Here is a 20344-nt window from a genome sequence, read left to right on the forward strand (position 1 = left end):
CAAGATGATGATGTATTTTCTCTTTATTGTTACCAACACCGTAGGTTACTAAAGTTGAAAGCATTTTAGAAATTTAATTTTCTTTTAAACTTTTCTACTCCTTGGATTTGACTTCAGCGGACCCACTTGCATGCTTAAAGTTAAGCACATGTTTGGCTGGATTGGGGACAGTGCTCAGCATGTTGTAGGATGAGCCCTTTGTCTGCCTGTTGCTGTTTCACACCGGTATACCTGCATCCACACTACACAGGGTTGTGCCGCTTTAACTATAGAGGTGTAATGAAAATGGTAAAACTTTCTAGCGTAGACAGGGCCTCAGGCTGGACAATGAAATGAGCTTGATTACTTTTAGTTTCTCATAATATGAAAGTCTTTAGGGAAGGGACTGTCTTTTTGTTCAGTGTTTGTACAGCGCCTAGCGCAATGGGTCCGTGACTGAGATTCCTTGATGCCATGATAATACTACTACTAATAATAATGTGCCTTTTTGGAGGATCTGCTTTAGCCAAACACAAGTTATTGGGTTCAAAGCAGGGGCAACTGGGTGAAATGACCTGTGAGAGACAGGACGTCCGACTAGAGGATCTAATGGTTCCTTAAACTCTGTGGGTCTGTTGTGCTGAAGGTTGATAACTGTCTGCAGAACTGGATTGAAATTAAGTAATCTTACATTACAAACATTTTTCATCACACCAGGTTTTCATGTATAAAGCCCCTTTGCTGCTTCCCAAACCCCCCACTTGAGAATTTTGGCCTAACCACGTGACTGTGTTGCTGTACTGTGGGAGGATGGCTGTTTAACACTTCTGCTGCTGGCCCTGCAGAGGCAGGCCAGCATCCTTTCACAGACGATCAGATGTCCCCTTGAATAGCATCAGAAAGATGTAAGATTCCCGGTAAATGGGCTGCACTTGAAGAGACCTTTCCAAGTCCTTCCACCAGAAGCGGCGGTGAAGTGATTGATGGGAATGTGGACTGAGTGAATGAGGCTACGACTGTAGGTCCAGAGCAAAGACTTGCCTCAGCACAGTGACAGTCCGCTTCTAGCCATATTTCTTTTGTGTGGCGGGAAGGAGAGAGGGAATGGAATAGCTCAGGGGAAATGGTGAAAGATGACCGCGCCTTTCAGCTCTAGGTCACTGGACCAAACCCAGCCCAGATCACTTGTGCCCACGGCGAAATGAGTTTGTGGTCTGAGTCCGTTGACTAGAGTGGACGTGTGACTATGTTACAAGCGACCACCCTCACCGTTGTGGTGCCCTTTTGAGCAGTCCAAGCAGAGGGGCCCACGACTGACTGAGTAGGCCACATAGACCATCTCAACCCAACATGTGTTGAGGTTCATTGGTAAGGCAGCTCAGGGACCCTCGCACTGCTCCCCCTTACATGGTGGATAGAGAGCTCAGAGCTCCCAAGGGAATTCAATCTGGCACCTGGTGTTCTTAAAGGAATATCACCCATAATTTGCAGAGATGAAAATGCAAGTGATCACGGTCCTCTGAATATTTGATATCCGCAGAACAACTCTCTTTCTATGTTTGTTGCAGGAGGTGGGTCTCTTAGAGTATCAGCATCATCCCAGGGATTACACTTCCCACCTACCACCTGGATCTATTTTGCAGCCACAGCGGAGGAGGCCTTCCTTGCTGTCTGAATTCCAGCCAGGGAATGAAAGGTAAGGAGGCGGGCATTCTACCCACAGAGTCTCCTCCTGGGTGTCTGTGTGTGTCTGAATTCCTCATTCCTTCATCTTCGCACAGCGCTTGGAAGGTGACGCGTGCTCTGTAAGACCTAAGCGCTATTATTATGAGCTCCATGTGTTTTAATGAAGTTTATTGTACTTGATGATGCAAAAGCTCTTCTGATTTCTCCAGTATAATCCAATCCCCATAATGATCCCTACAAGCCAAACGTTCGGCAGAAAGGGCCTTGTGTGTCTGGGGCTGTCCTTCCCATTTCCAGTGGAGTGCACTGGTAAGTGGGAGGGCACTGGGCCTGCGGGTGTGTGCTTTTTTGGTTCTCCATGGGTGCTAAAGCCAGAGGAAACATCTGACAGCCTGAGCTAGAGAACACTAGAATAACAGGCTGTGTGCTCTCTATCTCTGTTCCCTGGGCCAGACTCTGAGCTCAGTTGCGCTGGTGCAAATGTGTAATTACTGATTTATGACTTGTCCCTTTTTCTTAACCCCTTTACTGTCTGCTGTGTAACTTTAAACAAGTACGCTTCCATGAAGCTGTACATTGGCTCGATCAGCTCTGTGGGCTTCTCTGAGTGGGAAGTGAATGCAGTGTTTTTGGTTTTGGTTTTAACTCTAAAAGGCAAAAGGGAGGAGTTAGAGGAACCAGAATGGTCGGTTTCCACTGTTCACCTCCACTTCTTCTTTTGTTGCTCTCCTCCTGTTTTTTTTTTTTAAATTTCTCCTTTTACACTTGCATCTTCCACTCATTTCATTCTTGCCAGGTCCCATTGCCTTCCCGTCATGCTCGCCGATAACCCCAGGGAGAGCGTGCAGGGGGTTCTTATGTGCGGCTCAGCCAAGCACAGTGTGGCTAACAGTTTTGTAGATGCACTAACCACAGGAGCTAACCAGTTAAAAAGGCCAGCACTCTTGCTCTCGGTTTCATTGCAAAACACCACGCTCTCCATGTTACAGTTTCTTTTCTGCATTTGACACCGAGTGGTCTTGGAAAAAAATAGCCTGGAAGTGACATACATACCGTAGAACAGTAGACTTATGCAAGACAGCGTTTGACTCTTGCTACTGGGTATGACTAAGAGCAGTCCTGAATCACTGAGCCCTCAGTTATGGCTGGATCAAAAATACATTTCTGCTTTTCCAAAATCATAATAGTTAGAGATAGGGAAAGATATATTAGGTCATCAGGTTCGTTCCACGATAAGTGCATGAACCTTATGATGGATTGCTCCAGATTTTGGCCAGAAATGCCAAAATACCCTCTTTTTCCCAACAGCGTGGGTTCTCACCGATGCAGTTGAGTCAAACAAGCGAGAATCTGGCAAAAAAAAAAAATACAGATTTTGAAATTGCTCTTTGCATCTGGTAGCATGGTGATGTATGTACTGGTGAGGTGGACTGAGTGCAGGCCTCAGGCACTTGTGCAAAGAGGTAGTGTCAGTTTTGATGACGACTAATCCATCTCTCTGCCTGACGCATTGTTTTGACTTGCTCTGATTTCTCAGTGGTAACTCCTCCATAGTGTAGCACCTGAAAACAAAGTTGGAAGTGGGCCAAATCAGAACCGTTTATCTGAATCCTCCTACGTAAATGGGACCTTGATAGAAACAGCCCCTGACTTTAGTTTTTACAATTATGAGTGTGCTGATGAGGTTTGGCAAAATCCGGAACAGGACCTACCCTTTTTTGGGCATTTGCCCAGTAAGAATTTGTTTCAAGGTACTGAATGTATTCTTTTCACATTCATTTCTTGTTTCCCTGTATAACAAAATACCAGAGGGAATACAAAAGCAGCCTGCTTATATTACTGACTGACTTTTTTACATGAGCAGTTCTTAGAACACCAAATGCAAAAGGGTCTCAGAAACATCTGCCTCGTATATGCTATGTGATTTATACAATAGAGCCTATCCTGTGTAGTGTGGTCATGGACTCATAGACTTTAAGGTCAGAAGGGACCATCATGATCATCTAGTCTGACCTCCTGCGTTCTGGCTGAGTTACTGAAGTCCTCAAATCGTAATTTAAAGACTTCAAGTTACAGAGAATTGACACTAGTTTAAACCTGCAAGTGACCCGGGCCCCATCCTGCAGAAGAAGGTGACCCCCCCCCCGGGGGGGTCTTTGCCAATCTGACCAAGAATAGTATGTTTTTAACCCTTCAAGCACTGATTAAAGAAAAGATGAAGGACAGCCTGGGTCCTCTGCTCAGTGGAGAAGGTGAGCTGGTAACAGAGGATGATAGGAAGGCGGAGCTGCTCAGCGCCTACTTTGCTTCAGTCTTCTCACAAAAAATAAAGTGACTGGATGACAGCGAAGTTACTGTAGACAAGGGGAAAGGGCTGCAGATTGGGATAAGCAAAGAACATGTCGGGGATCTTCTGACCAATTTGATTGAATTCAGATCAGCGGTGTCTGATGCTGTTCACCCCAGGGTACTGAAGGAATTAGCTGAAGACATCTCGGAGCCACTGGCAATGGTGTTTGCAAACTCATGGATAACAGGAGAGGGCCTGAAAGACTGGAGCAGGGCTAACGTGGTGCCCATCTTTAAAAAGGAGGAGCCGGGGAACTACAGACCAGTCAGCCTGTCCTAGATACCTGGGAAGCTACTAGAGCAATGTCTAAAACATTCAATTTGCGACTACCTGGAGGATGGAGGGGTGATCACAAGAAGCCAGCATGGATTTACCAAGAACAAATCATGCCAAACCAGCTTGATCTCCTTTGACAAGGTAACTGGTTTGGTGGTTAGGGGGAATGCGGTGGACATAATATACCTGGACTTTAACAAGGCTTTTGACACAGTTCCACATGACATTCTGATAAGTAGCTGGAGAAATGCAGGCTCGGTGGAACTGCCATTAAGTGGATACATAACTGGTTAGACAACCACAAACAAAGAGTAACTATTAATGGGATGTCAGATTGGAGGGAGGTCTCAAGTGGGGTTCCACAGGGATCTGTTCCGGGTTTGGTGGTGTTTAACATCTTTATTAATTACCTGGATGTAGGAAGAGAGAGCATCCTGATCAAATTTGCAGATGACACAAAGCGAGGGAGGTTGCCTGCACTTTGCAGAATAGAGTAAGATTCAGATGGATCTTGATAAATTGGAGAACTAGACTGTAGACAACAAAATGAAATTCAACAAAGACAAATGTAAGGTGCTACACTTAGAGAAGAAAAACCAAACGCGCAAATACAGAATGGAGGGTAACTGGCTTGGCAGCAGCACGGCTGAGAAGGATCTGGGAGTTGTGGTGGATCAGAACCTCAACATGAGTCAGCAATGTGACGCTGTTGCAAAAAAAGCAAATGCAGGTTTGGGTTGCATTAACAGAGGCACAGCATGCGAATCACGGGAGGTGGTTGTATCGCTTTACTTGGCGCTGGTTAGGGCTCAGCTGGAGAACTGTGTCCAGTTTGGTCACCAGTGTGTAGAAAGGTTGGGGAGAAACTTGAAAGGCTCCAGAGGCAAGCAACAAAGATGATCAAAGGGATGGAATGCAAGCCATACTAGGAAAGGTGAAGGAACTGGGTATGTTTGGTTTGGAAAAGAGGAGATTGAGGGGGGACATGATTGCGATCTTCAAATACTTGAAAGGCTGCCATAAAGATGGAGGAAAAATTATGCTTGCTTGCCGCAGAGAGCAGGACAAGAGGTAGTGGGTTCAAACTACAGCACAGCAGATTTAGATTAAATTTCAGGAAAAACTTCCTAAGACCCATAGGACAATGGAACAGACTGCCTAGGGAAGCTGTGGAAGCTCCTTTGCTGGAGATTTTTAAAAAGGGACTGGATAGCCATCTGTCTTGGATGGTTTAGACACAACAAATGCTGCATCTTGGCCAGGGGAGGGGGGTTAGACTAGATGACCCTTGCGGTCCCTTCTTACCCTATGATTGTTTTCAGACGGTCAGCCACATGAATGCTTTGGAGTTGTACAGCATGTAATGTCAGTTCTGGATCCATCTAGACAGGCATTCCATAAACAAAACCATATTTTAAAAACTGGTCCCCTCTCTCTTTCTATCTATTCCCCATAGTGCCCAAGGAGTTAACCTTATGAAAAGGTTGCATTTGCTAAGATGAAGTTGCAAATAAAAGAGAGCCCTGAGCCTAGGGAGGGTTGTGTTTTGGTGGCTCCTACAATGGGAGAGGGCAAAAGGACAGGACGGGCCAGGTCCTGCGAGATTTCTAGCTCCCACAGGGCTTCTGGCGTAGGCTTGATTTGGAGCCATGATAATAAGCATGTGCTCAGAGCCGCTTCCTGTTCGCTGGTTTCCAGCAGTCAACTCATCCTCCCTCCCTATCTAGGTTTCTGTAGGCTGTGCTCGTCACCGCTTTGGGGGTGGGAAGGAATTTCCCCCCGTAACAGTAGAATGGATCTTGCCTTTTGCGCCTTCCTCGCAGCAAAACCTAGGGGTTGGGTTTTGGGCAGCCGGAGGGCTGGGATTCTCCCCCTCCTGGGGGGCACAGTGTGGACCTATGTTAGGTCGGCAGGTGCCCAGTGTGGGGACTTGCTGATTTAGGCTGCAGATCCAAAAAAGGATAATATAGTGGGTATCCCGAGGGCATCTCCTTATGAGATGGGGGCATCATGTCTAAGTCCTTAGGGGCAAATGCAAACCAGGACTGGGGCACTACCTGGGGGGACTGCCCTGCCAATGCATTTGATGATTTTGCTGGCTGAGGGTTGAGGTCCCCTCTTGTCTCAACCCCCAAAAGGGAAGGGATGCTGGCAAGTGAGTGGAGGCCCCCAGAGACCCTCCCTGTGTGATGATTGGGAGCCCTCAAGAATTGGCAAAAGATCTGTGGGGTGTGACAGACAGCTCTGGGCTGTCCCCTGATCAGCAGCTTTGGATGTGATTTGTCTAAGAAAGCTGTGGCTTGGTTCAAACCCATGTCACGGGTCCTTGCCTTCTTCCACTCCGTGAGCGCACCAGTGCTATTAAGCTCAGGAGGGACTTGAGCCCAGAGCTTGTGGATGTGGGGCTAGATTGTCAAAGGTACGTAGCATGCCTAGTGATCTCTCCCTCCCCCTCGCCCCCCGAAAAAAAAAGCCCCTGGGTGCCTAATTGCCATTGAAATCTATCAAACAATTGATTTCAGTGGGAGTTGGGTTTCTAGGCCCTTGTGAATATCCCACTAGGTACCGATCTGCATTGTTAGGTGCCTAAATACATTCAAAAATCAGGCCCATGAGACCAGGCTCCCCTCTCTTGTTGGTGTGAAGTTCTTCTCTAAAACAGTATCCCAGTGAATCCGCTGTAGACCTAACCCTTTGGGCACCTTGCTGCTGGATCCCGAGTTGTTTGGCGTGCTCATCTGGAGTGTCCTCTCCACTTGCCCGCCTGGAAGACTGCCTGGCTCCTGGAATCTGGTTGGAATGTTTATTAAAACAACCTTCTAGCTCAAGGCAGCTGCACATAATACAATAAACACGTACACATTTTAAATAGAGACAACTCCCCAAAAGAGACACAGTTTAAAAGCACACACGAAAAACAAAAGATTAACCCTTCCCTGAAATCAATGGCACCTTTGAAATTGCCACCTCTAAAACGATACAGTAGGACCTCAGAGTTACCAACTGACCAGGTGACCCCACACCTCATTTGGAGCAGAAGTACACTGCCTGATTGTGTACTTCCGGTTCCAAATGAGGTGTGGGGTCAACTGGTCAGTTCGTAAGTCTGAGGTCCTACTGTATCGTTTCAGTTGTAAACTTGAAAGAACCACCCTAATGTTTTGTTCAGAGTTACGAACAACTTCCATTCCCAGGGTGTTTGTAACTCTGAGGTTCTATTGTATATGAAAATAAGATTATTTTAATCTTTGGAGTCATTTTGATTCGAAAGAGCCTCTCTTTCACATTCTTTAATTACTAGGCGGCGAGGTACCATAGTAAAAGGCAGAGAAATGTCTCTGTCGTCTTGCCCTCTGGCTGGAGCAGGGCAGGATGGTAGCCTGTATCTGACACCATGAATAGGTCTGGTTTCCCTGGCACAGAAGCAAACCCCAGTGCTGCAGGGAGAGGAGCAGCTCAGGAATCCGGGCAGCTGAGTCCCCTGTGGCAGGTTCAAGCCAGGCACATTTGAAAGCACTTTGGCTTTGTTCCGGTGTTCCGATTGATTGGCTGCAAGCGGAGGCAGCTGGCTCTCGGCACGCAGGGCTTTGAGGGCTGACAAACACAAATCATGTCTGTGAATCGGGGGCGGGAGGATGGGAAGCACAAAAGTGTGCTCTGTCTGAAAGGAAGAGTCTCATCCCGCCTTCCGTGGTGTAATACTCTGCCTGGCACACAGCAGCGGGAGGTGTGAGGTACTTGTTTATGGATTTCTAGGCTGTTGTGCTCTCCCCCCCCCCCACGCCCCCCCCCTAGAATATACAGAAAGGAAACAGCCTGTCTGGTTCTGGCTGCTGCGTCTGACGCGCTGTCAGAATCACTTTTCCCCCCCATGCCCTTAAATAAGTGCGAGCGAGTCTGGTACAAGTGGAAGGTGCCAGACTGACGGCCCTGGAGACTGAGGGCCTGTGTTTATTCGCAGAACAGATGCAGCCCAGGCAGACTGCCCTGCACTGCCTGGCCAGCGTGCTGAGCACCTGACCTGGAGCACCTCCAATTTCGCACCCATCCAACGCTGGCCGCTCTGGGACCACCGGTTGGGGCAGTCGGATTGGTGCTGTTGATGCCGCTCCGCTGGAAAAGGGGTTGATGCAACTTACTTTACATAGTGGGAACGTGCTGTCTGGGATTCAGGAGACCAAGGTGCTGGTCGCTCTGGCCTGACGTTGTTACCTTGGCCAAGTCCCCCTCGCCTCTCCATGCTTTGTACACTGGTGACGCCACTGACCTACTCCACAGGAGTGTTGTAATGCTTGTAAAACCCACTGAGATCCCTTGGACGTGTGGAGCATCTTCCGCCTGGGATTGTTCTTGAAAAGGTTATGAGTGGGGCCAAGGCAGTGTCTCTCTCTAACCTGTCAATTAGTCTAGCTTCGCTGCTGAGACGTGGCTTTAGGAGCTCCGTGGAATGGGAATAGGCTATTGAGCATTTCCTTGGGAGGATACCAGTTTGAAGCCAGCCCACGTTTACAGTGACAGAAAGCTGCGGCTGTTTCGGTGTCCTGGGGTGTGTGGGGGATGGGTTTGGGGTCAGTCCTTTCCCAGAGCACAGCGCAGTTGGGTGCCTGGATTTGTCAGTCGAAGCAGAGGGATCAGGGGTTGAGTGGGCTGTAGAGAGGGAATTCCCCTCTTGCTGCTGGAGGTGGTCATGGCAGGTCAGGGTTTTGGCCTGTTGGCAGGGCAGGGTTGGGGAGGTTTGCCCAGGGTGTAAGGCTGCTTCTGAAAGACACCAAAGATGGGAGGTTTGAAGTCATCACGCAGAGCAGGGCGAGAGCAGCAGTCCAAGGTTCTCTGTGCTGCCTGACCCCTGTTCTAGTGTGCAGTTGTAGGGGAGCCATAGATTCTCGCCTGGGGTGGCCAGCTGGTGCCAGTTGCGGTGGTGGTGGTGGGCTGTTTGTGAGGTGGACACTGGGCACCCTGTTGAGAGAGGTTTAGTTTGATACCAGTTGTGATGAAGAAGGGCTTGCAGGTATGGGTACTCATAAAGGGCAGGCAATAGACTGGGTGGTGGGACTGGAGCTGACTTTCACATGAACCTTTTGGAAGGGTTCCTGCGGACAAGTAGTGGTCAGCACTGCTCGGCCCTAGAGCATCTCTCCAGGGAGGCATCGTGCACTCTTTGGATCTCCACACAATTGGGGTGGCCCTCGCAGGATTTCCCCTGCTGCATTACCAGGGGCTGGGCGAAAAGCTTTCTACAACACTTAATACATCCTGGAGCTGTCACCTTTCTGGCACTGTTCCCACTGGCTGCCATGGGGGGGGGGGGGGGCCACACTGTGCCTTCCTTTTGACCTTCCTTGCTTCCCATATGTGGCAGCCTGGATCTGCAGAGGTTGCTGCTTGGAGTAGCTGCTGACACTTCCCTTTGCACAAGCAGGGTAATACCGATAGGGAAGGGAACTTCTAGATCAAAACCTAGAGAAGGAACTATCCACGCACTTTGTGGATGGCTAAGAACTGGCAGCTCTCTTGTGATCCTGGCTTGAAGGAAGGAAGCCTTGAACCCTGTTGATGGCATTGCTTTGGGGAAGTCACCTCTGCATTTCATCTCCCTAATATGCTGCTTTCCCTGACAGTTTATTGATTGCAGGCTTTTTCTTGGAAGGAGCCGTAAGACTTCCCCTTAGCTTGTTCAGTTGACTGTGCCAGCTGGAACACAGGAGCTAAGAAAAGTATTTCAGGATTTACTGTTGGTACAAGTCGTACTGTGAATACTTGCAAAGGAATGTCCTGGCAAGATTACAGGGCTCAGCTTATTTATTTTTATTTTTTTTTCCCAATTTTTAATCTGCAGGAGAAATGAGAATAATTGGGTTGACTGTAGCATGGCAGGTGGTGTGTGTGTGTGTGAGAGAGACAGTTTTTAGTCAAATTTTCTTAACACAAGAAAATTTGGCTATATAATGGTTTCACTGGGAGAAATTGTAGCTGTAATGTACGGGACACATGTTTATCTGTGGTAAAGTGAGTCGGTGTTTTCAGGGGAGGTAGATTGTATCACCAGTTTGTGAGCCATGCCCTTTCTTTGGAGTTTCTCCACCGAGCAGCAATTCAGGTTTTAAAGAGTTCACCCAGCACTGATGGGCAGTATGCTCCCTTTGATGATGATGATTTTTAGGGTTTGTTAACCAGCTGCCAGGTTTCTGCGGCAGTCAGCAGTAGCCACGTGTGCTATAGAATGAGGGACAGCCTAATTACTGTGTTTATTGAATATGATTAATCCCCCTGACTGACCAGCCCAGGGAGTCGTGGGAGTTGGAAACGTGTGGAAAGCCGCCACAATATGTGGCTAAGGAAATAATGTGCAGTTTTTCCATCTTAATCGGTTTTGGGCCAAATGGCACCAAATGTTCCAGAATTAACAGTGCAATCGCTCTGATTTTATTTACTCTGCTTAATTAAGGTCCTGTTTTTAAAGGTGACCCCCCCTTTTCAGCTGAAGGCTGTGATGCTGGCTTCACTATGCTCCATCCACAGCCCCTCATGTAGTTTTTTCACAACATTAAAATTACGTTCTTGGTCTGATTTTTTGTTTTGTTTTTGTTTTGTTAAAATTAATGTGGGAAAATAATGGATGAAAGCCACAGCTGGTAACATCTGGATATTGGTTCCCTATGTTAAGATCTGCTCCAACAAGCTTCTTCAATTCCCATTGAAGCTAGGTTGAGTTAAGGTGCTCAGCACCTCAGAGGATCAGGCCCTTCGAAGGAAGAGGTTTTCAATTTTTATTTTTTGTAAAACAGGCACAGGAACCTTACCTACTAGCCCTTGTTCTCCCAAGGTCTGGATTCAGATGAAGCTCAGGTCATGATGAAATGAACGTGGTAGCGGCAACTTCATAATTTACATATCTGTCTCCTTTGGCATGATGGGAGAAGATTGTTATGAGGAGAAGTCCTGGGCTTTGCATGACTGGACCAGCGTGGCTTGGTTAGAGTAATGCGAGGAAGCTTTCATTACTCTGCTTGGTTGATATTTTGCTTTCCTCAACACTGAGCTGTTCATATTTTGGAATGAAAACTAGAAATGTAGGGTTCTCATCATTATGAATTTCATCCCCTTGGGCAAACCCATTTGCATTGCCACTTTGTGACACGTAACTTCATTGTGATGCAGTGATGTTTGTATAAGTCACTTCATGATGCAGTTTCCCTACAATGATGTGCTGACCCAGAGCTCTTTTCTGGGAGGGGAAAATAGTCTTGCAAGGTGTGTAACTTCCCTGGTGAAATTGGGAAGACTCGACAATCTTCAGGATAAAGGGTGATTCTAGCACAAACGTGAACTAAGAATTATTTGCTCGCACTCCAAATTTTTAAGGTAGGGGTGGGCAAACTACGGCCCGGGGCCATATCCGGCCCTCCAGCCGGTTTAAACCGGCCTTCGAGCTCCCGCTGGGGAGCGGGGTCTGGGGCTTGTCCTGCTCCTGTGCTCCAGCCAGAGAGTGGGTTTGGAGGGCACTCCGCATGTATAAGTCAAGGCTCCTGGAAGCAGCAGCATGTCCCCACTCCGGCTCCTACGCTTAGGGGCAGGGGGCTACACGTGCTGCCCCGCCCCAAGCGCCACCCCCGCAGCTCCCATTGGCCGGGAACTGCGGATAATGGGAGCTGCACGGGCAGTGCCTGCGGACGGGTCAGTGCGCTGAGGTGCCTGGCCGCACCTCCGCATAGGAGCCAGAGTGGGGACATGCCACTGCTTCCAGGAGATGCTTCAGGTAAGCGCTGCCTGGAGCCTACTCCCCTGACCCCCTCCTGTGCCCCAACCCCCTGCCCCTGCCCCAGCCCGCAGCCCCCTCCCGCACCCTGAACTCCTCATTTCTGGCCCCACCCCAGAGCCCTCACCCCCTCCTGCACCCCAACCCCAATTTTGTGAGCATTCATGGCCCGCCATACAATTTTCATACCAAGATTCGGCCCTCTGGCCAAAATGTTTGCCCACCCCTGTTTTAAGGAGTTACGGAAAGAAGAGCTTTTGTGTTAGCTGACAATCCCAGGACACGCACAGAGTGCTTGTTCTCTTTCTATTGAGTTAGCCTGTGCTGTCCCATGTGGCAGAGTGTTAAAGTTTATGCTGGTTCAGGCAGTGTGCAGGGAGCTCTTTTCTTTAGCAGAAGCTTTTAAATAAACCCAGTACTTTCATCTAAACTGAGATTGACATGGTAGACGCAAGCTGAAATTTTTGTGCCAGGCTGCTGAGGCAGAGCTACCTGCCTTCCGGTAGGACTTCCCACAGGTGGCATTATGAAGAACCACATATGCTAGCCTGGCCTGAGGCAGCCAAACTTCTGTGGAGATTTGGAAAAATCAAAGTTGAAGCAAGTGGTGAGCTGACTGTTCTGTACTTGCACGATTCGTCATCGGAATCCTTCCTGCGCCATCAGATGACACTTAGGGCATGAACAAGGCTGCTCCATCCTTGTCTGTCCTGGGCTGCTTTTGGCATATCCTCTATGTTGTGAAGTCCTGTAAGTCCTTAAATGAGTAGTGTCTGGCAGAGGGACGCTTTCACTCAGTACCTCTTGTGAGTTCCTTCAGCTGCGGGGAGGCACGCCTGCCGTGGCAGACAAGGCTTTGTTCTTAAAATGTGGCCCAGATAGTCCCTCCTCCTTTTCTGGATAGCTTTAGAGCAGGGGTGGCCAACCTGTGGCTTCGGAGCCACATGCGGCTCTTCAGAAGTTAACGTGTGGCTCCTTTTACTGGCACCGACTCTGGGGCTGGAGCTACAGGTGCCAACTTTCCAGTGTGCTGGGGGGTGCTCACTGCTCAACCCCTGGCTCTGCCACAGGCCCTGCCCCACTCCACCCCTTCCCGTGCCCTCACTCCTTCCCCCTTCCCCCAGAGCCTCCTGCATGCCACAAAACAGCTGATTGGACGGTGCAGGGACAGAGGGGGAGGCACTGCTTGGTGGGGCTGCAAGTGGGTAGGAGGTGCTGGGAGTGGGGGAGGGAGCTGATGAGGGACTGCTGACCTATTACTGTGGCTCTATGGCAATGTACATTGGTAAATTCTGGCTCCTTCTCAGGGTCAGGTTGGCCACCCCTGCTTTAGAGATAAGGGGTTGTTGAACTCTGACAAATTTGGGCATTTGTTATAAATCCATTCCATTTAATAGCTAGTATTTTTCAAAGGAGTGTTGACATCTGTCTGTAACTGGTGGATTTGGTGGAGTCTAATGAGTAATATGTTTAAATGTGATGTTTAATGTAAGGAAGTATTTCTTCCTCCCATGCACAACCTCTGAAACTTGTTGCCAGGGGATGTTGTGAAGGCCAACAGTATAACCGAGTTCAAAAAAGAATTCGATAAGTTCATGGAAGTTAGGTCTATCAATGGCTACTAGCCAAGATGGTCAGGGACGCAACCCCATGCTCTGGGTGTCCCTAAACCTCTGACTGACAGAAGCTGCGACTGGCTGACAGGATGGATCGCTCAATAATGGCCTGTTCTATTCATTCTGTCTGAAGCATCTGGCACTGTCCATTGTTGGAAGACAGAGTATGGTCATTCTTATGTTCTAATTAAACACTTTTGTAACAGAAAAATCTTTGTCTGCTAACCGTCGAAATCTTCTCAGCTGGAGAGAAACAAGCACCAAAAAAAAAAAAAAAAGCCACCAGTTAATGCAAACCAGTTTCCAACCCAGGGGGCCTGTTGGTCGGCCTGGAAAAAGTATTCTAGAGACTTGTGCTGGCCTCTGGGGCTTTGTCTGCATTTGAGAGATGCAGTAGACTTGTGCCATTCCTGCTAAATCTGATTCTGCTCCCCCAGTGTGAACGGAATTGGGAGGAGCCCTCACATAGACTGACTGCTGCTGACATTGTAAACAGTATGGATAAAATCCCGGCCTCATTGAAATCAGTGGGAGGTTTGCCATTGATTTTAGTGGAGCCAGAATTTCATGCTGTCGTACAAGCCTGCTTCAGTTTCCCCAGTGGAGAGCTTGGAGATTATGGTTAGGGACATGAAACGGGACATGACAGGAGTAGGACTGTCACCATTTTCAATGACTATAGGTCGCTTTGAAGAAAGTCTCATCGATTGGGAGCCCATGTGTAAAATGATGGTTCTGATACATATTTCAAAGAGAAACGGCTAAAGTTAACGGGTCCAGAGGATTACCTGCTTTGGAAATGGCACATCTTTCATATGATCCTCATTAATCTGTGTGCTGGGCACTTCCAGGCAGTACTTCCTGCCAAATCTCTAAAAAGGATGTTTTTTCACCAACGTCGGGGCTACAGACTGACTTTAAATGAAAACGACACTTCTAGCAACCTTACAGCACCAGTCCAGGATGCTGGTTCTCTCGTGTGTGTGTGTGTGTGTGCGCGCGTGCGTGTATGAGAGAGAGAATTTTGTAGCACTTGCTTCCTGTTGTGCTGGTTTTGTGCTCAGTCCTTATGAATTTCAACCTCTCTCCTAGTCACAGGATTCTCTTTAGAGGTGCTCAGAGCACTAGGACATCTCTTGGGGTCTCCGACAAAGACCAGGCAGGCACCAAACTCAGAGTTGGGGGAATGTGCTGTGTGCACATATCAAAATCCCAGCTGGTGGGTCTCCCCCCCCCCCCCCTTTTTTTTTTTTTTTTTGGCCTGCTGGCATTGAGAGTGTCCTTTTTAAAGAGAACCCTTCCATTTAAATAACGAGGAACTTCATTATTGCCAGAGAAGTGGTGATAACCGTCTGAAAAATATGTAATAGTGTTTAAAGGTTTTGGCCTCATCCCACTTTTGGCCTTCCCCAGGGTTGGCAGCCCATTGGAGAACATAAGGTTATAAGACTTGAAGGAGAGCCCAAAAGGTTCAGTTGATTTGAGGAACAAAGTTATGAGCTTCTGGGAGACACTGAGGGCAGTTTTAGTTAATGCAAGAACTTTATTCGTTATTATTTATTTATTATTTTTTTTTACAGTTTGAAAAGTCCAAGCTCACCCCCTCCCTGGGATTTGACTTTGCTAACAAAGCAAATGAGAAGATAAAATCAAGATCAGCTCAGGTCTTCCCTGGCCTCGCTGCTCCCAGGATTCCTTCTTGCTCAGCACACACCCTAGGTCGTGTCTCCCCCTAGAGGAAAACACGCTCAATTCCTCTATGTCCAACTAATGAGACACCTTAGTCAGTGAAGCAACAAAAACCCCTGTAACCCTTTCCTAGCCATTTCAGGCAAACATTGCAAGCCTGTTACAACCCCCCTTTTATAAATGATACAGACTTAAAGCAGCCATGAGTATAATATGGCAAAAAATTTATATGAAGGAGGGCATCTGCAACAATGCCTGACCCTGCAATGTGATGAGCACCCTCAGTACTCATTTGATTGCACTGGGAGTTGCTTAGTAATTTGCATGAAATCCTAACTGTTTATACTTTACTAATTCCAAGTGTCGGTTGCCAAAGATTAGCCTCTTGGTGTTTAGTTACTGGTTGTGCAATTGAACATGACATTAGAAACACTCTCTTTTCCTTTAGCGAACTGGAAATTTCTGGAGTGAAATGGCCAGGTGGGTACTATTTTGGAGAAAATGGAACCCTAACTAAAACAGAATGTAACTAAACTTTTTTTTTCTAGCTGGAGCTATTTTTACTCTAATGGCAATGCCGTTGCTCCGTAAAAGTCCATTGTAAAGATCTCGCTACAGGCGTGAATGTGGAGAGTGAAAGGTGTGAACGTTTCTAGCCGTAGCATTTTGTTTCCAAACAAGAACAGCTGAAGGAATTGTGTTGGGTAAAGTAATCTCAGGAACCGTTTGAAATTCCTCAGGATGAAAGTCAATAGAAGTTCCAATGGTTGTGGAAATTGAAATAAAATAGCCGCCTAGAATGTAATAGTTGCTTGGCACAGTATAAGCCTGAGTCATGGTAGAGAATTGTGTTCTTAAAATTATATTATTTTATCTTTAAAAAATGTCTCAGTGTAATGAATACGCCTGAAGCTAGGTTTGTGGGGGGTTTTTGTAAGTCCTAAGGCTTCAGGCCAGTCCCTTGGCAATTAGCAGCTTCTTGGTAATATATGCTTTAAGTAAATAGGAATCTGATTTTAATTACCTTTGTGCACCAGAGTCTGGGTGTTGAATATGTCAACACCCTCTGTGCTCAGCAGTTGCTGTTTGGTTTTTAGCGTTAGAGCAGAAAATGAAATGTTGAACTGCAGCTGTGGGTCAACAGAATTTGCCCAGGGGACTGAGCAGAACAACAGGAAACTTGAGAGATGCCACAGGGTGTTTCAGGGCTGGCTAGAAGAGAGCTGTATCATTCCAGTGCAATGATCAGTATTTCAGAGGCTTACTTTGAAAAGTAGCTGCGTAAAGGGCAAATTTCCTCTCTGCTATACTTGGAGGCTTAAGTGGCAAAAATAATGCAAGTGTTGAACTGATCTTTATCCTCTTATCTCCTCAGCTGAGAGTGAACAAGCCACCTTTTACTCCTGTCTGTATATCAGCAGAATTGTTTACTGAACTCCAGCAGTTACCCCTGTGCCAAGCCCATGGCAGACAATGCGGGTCGTCACTGACAGTGTAGTTTGGCCTGCAGAACCTTTGTCACTGGCGGTGATATGCAAGAAGGAAAACTCCTGGCTTGATGCTTGGAATGCATGCTGAGTTTGCAAGCCCAGAAGTTGAGGGGTGGGGAGCTTCTTTAACGCATAAACTAAACGCATTTGATCTGAAACCCATTGGTGCATTTACAGAAAACTTTCACATCAAATTGACTGAATGTGATTGTTTTCAGGGAGGGCCCCTCCTCTCTCTAATTGCTTTGGGCCTGACCCAAAGCCTGGTGAGGTTCCCCCCCCCCCATTTTTCACCTTGCTTTTGTATCAATCAATCAAATAACTTGTTTTATTGGGAAGATACATTACATTGCATGAGATATATGTATTATGATGATACATTAGTGTGTGTGTATATGCAAAGCTGCGTGTTGAAGTAAAGCTATATGTATTAGTCTAGAAGATACACACAATAAACAGGCACGCCTGTAAACTCTGAAGTGCGTGCTCATCTGAATGTACTGATGAATCTCACGCCCACCACGTACCCATTTCAAGCTGTTAGCAGATAACGGTTTAAAGATCTAACACACCAAAATGGAAGAAAATGGAAATCTGCATCAGATTATGGTTCAGAAAACAAGGAATTATTCAAAAGTTTAAAACAGAAACAAAAACAGGAGAAAAGGATTAAGTCAAGTGTGTGCACTACAAATGGTGTGGCCCAGTTATTAAATGTAAATATTTATAGGCTAATAGTTCTATGTCTACAACAGTAAACTGTTTGTTCAAATGAAAAGTTTTATTTGGGGATTAGAGATGTATTGTTTTCTTAAACTCAGAGGTGGCTGTTTTAGGTCTGTGGCAAACCACATTGAATTCCATTCATCAAAGCATTCGTCTACTGCAGGTTCTCAAACTTCATTGCACTGTGACCCCCTTCTGACAACAGAAATTACTACGTGACCCCAGGAGCGGGGACCAAAGCCTGAGCCCCCCCCAAGTCCTGCAGCTCCAGACAGGAGGGTCAAAGTCAAAGCCTGAGCCCTACTGCCCCGGGCACAGGGGCCAAAGCTGAAGCCCCAGGGCTTCAGCCACAGGTGGCGGGGGCCCTGTAACTTGAGACCCACCACCCAGGGCTAAAGCCTGGGGGTTTTGGCCCCAGGCGGTGGGGAACTGGCTTCAGCTTTGGCCCTGGGCCCCAGCAAGTCTAATGCCAGGTCTGGCGACCTCATTAAAAAGGGATCATGACCGAAGTTCCCTGTAGGCGGTGCGGATGCACAGCTGCTTATTAAGCCCCACGAAGCGGCTCAGGGATGCAGCAGGGAGAGGCACCATCCCCGCCAGCCCCAGCATAGATCTGCCACGGCTGGGGGAGAGGAGCCCCTCCTTCGGCCTGGCCCTCCCCTCCCCTCCTGCCAAAGTGCTGACCTGCCACGGCGGGCAGAGGCGCCCCTCCCCACCGGCCCCAGTGCGGACCTGCCCCCGGACTTGCCACGGCCGGGAAAGAGGAGCCCTGCCAGAGCTGCTGCGGCTGGGGAGAGACACCTTTCTCCCAACCTCGAGCTACTGCAGCGAGAGAGGGTTGCGGGGAGTCCTTTCTCTCCACCCCAGAGCCTGCACCCCAACCCTCTGCCCCAGCCCTGAGCCCCCTCCTGCACCTGAAACTCCTCATCCCTGGCCTTACCCCAGAGCCTGCACCTCCTGCACCCCAGCTCTCTGCCCCAGCCTTGAGCCCCATCCAGCTCCCCCAAACCCCTCAGCCCCACCCCAGAGCTCACAACTGCTCGCACCTGAAACCTCTGCCCCAGTCCTGAGCACCCTCCTGCACCCCAAACCCCTCATCCTCATCCCTGACCCCACCCCAGAGCCTGCACCTCCTGCACCCCAACCTTCTGCCACAGACCTGCGCCCCCTCCTGCACCCTGAACCCCTCATCCCCCCCCGACACCGCAACCCTCTGCCCCAACCCTGAGCCACCCCACACATTCCAAACCCCTTGGCCCGACCCCCACCACATGAATTTTGTTATGTGCACCAATATGAAGGTCATGTGTCACACATCACCTCCATATTGGCGCACATCACAAAATTCATTCCGCACGTGGATGTAAAAAATTAGAGGGAACACTAGTCACGACCCACTTTGGGGTCCTGACCAAGGATTGGAGAACCGCTGATCTACTGAATACTTTTCCGCATCCTCCCGTCCACCAAAATAAACCCCAATATTTTCCCAGCAAAATTAAGGGTTTTTTTCCCACCGATTTTTACCTGTTTTTGTTGTTGTAGTAAAAAAAATTGATAAATTCCCAGGAAAAATTATATAAAATAAAAACTGAAAACAAAGGGCCCTACAGATAAACCACTGAGGGACAGAGAAATCAAGTGACTTGCCTAGGACTATACAAGAAGTCATTGGCAGAGTTGAGAAATGAATCCAGGTCGTCTGAATCCCCGTTTTGTGCTGTTACCACCAGTCCATTTTTTCCCTGGATAGCCTACCATGGTGGGAGTGTTGTGAGGCATAAAACTGAAGAGCACAGGTCTTTAGCTGCCTGGGAGGTGTAAATCAAGTTGAACACTTTATCCTCCTGCGATGGGGTACAACCCTTCAGGAATTCTTAATGTGGAAACGCAGGAGCCCTGTGTCTGCTAGAATGGCTGCTTGTGACTCTAAAATTGCCCCTCTTTCTTCCCAGGTCGCAGGAGTTACACCTGAGAGCCGAGCCCCACTCCTATCTCTCTGACATGAGTAAACAGTCGGAAATAGAGTTCATTGAAACAAAACGACCACGGCTAGACCTGCTGCAAGACCCGCTGATGCGGCACTCGCCTCTACTCAACCAAAATCAGCAGGGAGGGACGGAAGATCTCTCAAAGGTAAGGAAAAGAGCCACACACAGCCTTAGGACACTAAGCAGGTGCAGACCAAGTGTTGTATGGCACCTGTGGGAACTGCATTTGCTTTACTGTCTGGCTCCTACAGGTTGCCTATGGGTAAGGTTAAGATTTTGTCACAGTTACTTTTAGTAAAAGCCAAGGACAGGTCATTGGCAATAAACAAAAATTCCCGGATGCCCGTGACCTGTCCCTGGTTTTTACTAAAAATAACTGTGACAAAAGGGGCTGATGGGGAGATGAGAGTCTGAGCCCTGCTGCGGGGGGGCCCAGCACCTGCGGCATCTGGGAGTGTTGGGGCCCGCAGCGGCTGGGAACTGCGGGGGCCCCCACCAGCTGACAGCTCCAGCCCTGCCACCCTGGACTGACGCAGAAAATGTCAGAGGTCTATGGAAGTCACGGAATCCGTGACCTCTGTGACATAATCATAGCCTTACGTATGGGGCCTGTAATTTTCTAGTTCCTTGAAGGCTCCATGCACCATTTGATGCCATACAGGTATAGCTTACAGCTCCTGTTGGCTCTAGCATTCTGGAAGATGTTGTCAGGTGCTAAACAGTGACCTGGATGCCCTGTTCTAGGGGGTGTAGGTTTTCATCATAACTAGTAGAATACACATGCG

General features: G+C 48.1%; 2 protein-coding genes across 12 annotated transcripts in view; both read left to right on the forward strand.

Annotated features, from left to right (window-relative positions):
* SCARB1 (scavenger receptor class B member 1) overlaps positions 1-20344 on the forward strand; it is a 540196-nt gene that overhangs the window by 369551 nt on the left and 150301 nt on the right. The window lies entirely within an intron of this gene.
* Positions 1-20344, forward strand: part of NCOR2 (nuclear receptor corepressor 2) — a 398218-nt gene that overhangs the window by 128260 nt on the left and 249614 nt on the right. For all 11 annotated transcript variants that reach the window (XM_074972263.1, XM_074972265.1, XM_074972262.1 and 8 more), the window contains 2 exons: positions 1548-1675; positions 19524-19704. In XM_074972263.1, the coding sequence (XP_074828364.1) occupies positions 1548-1675; positions 19524-19704 (309 nt within the window). The remainder of the gene's footprint in view (positions 1-1547; positions 1676-19523; positions 19705-20344) is intronic.

Source organism: Natator depressus, chromosome 15 (genome assembly GCF_965152275.1).
Source record: "Natator depressus isolate rNatDep1 chromosome 15, rNatDep2.hap1, whole genome shotgun sequence".
Classification (NCBI taxonomy): Eukaryota; Metazoa; Chordata; order Testudines; family Cheloniidae; genus Natator; species Natator depressus.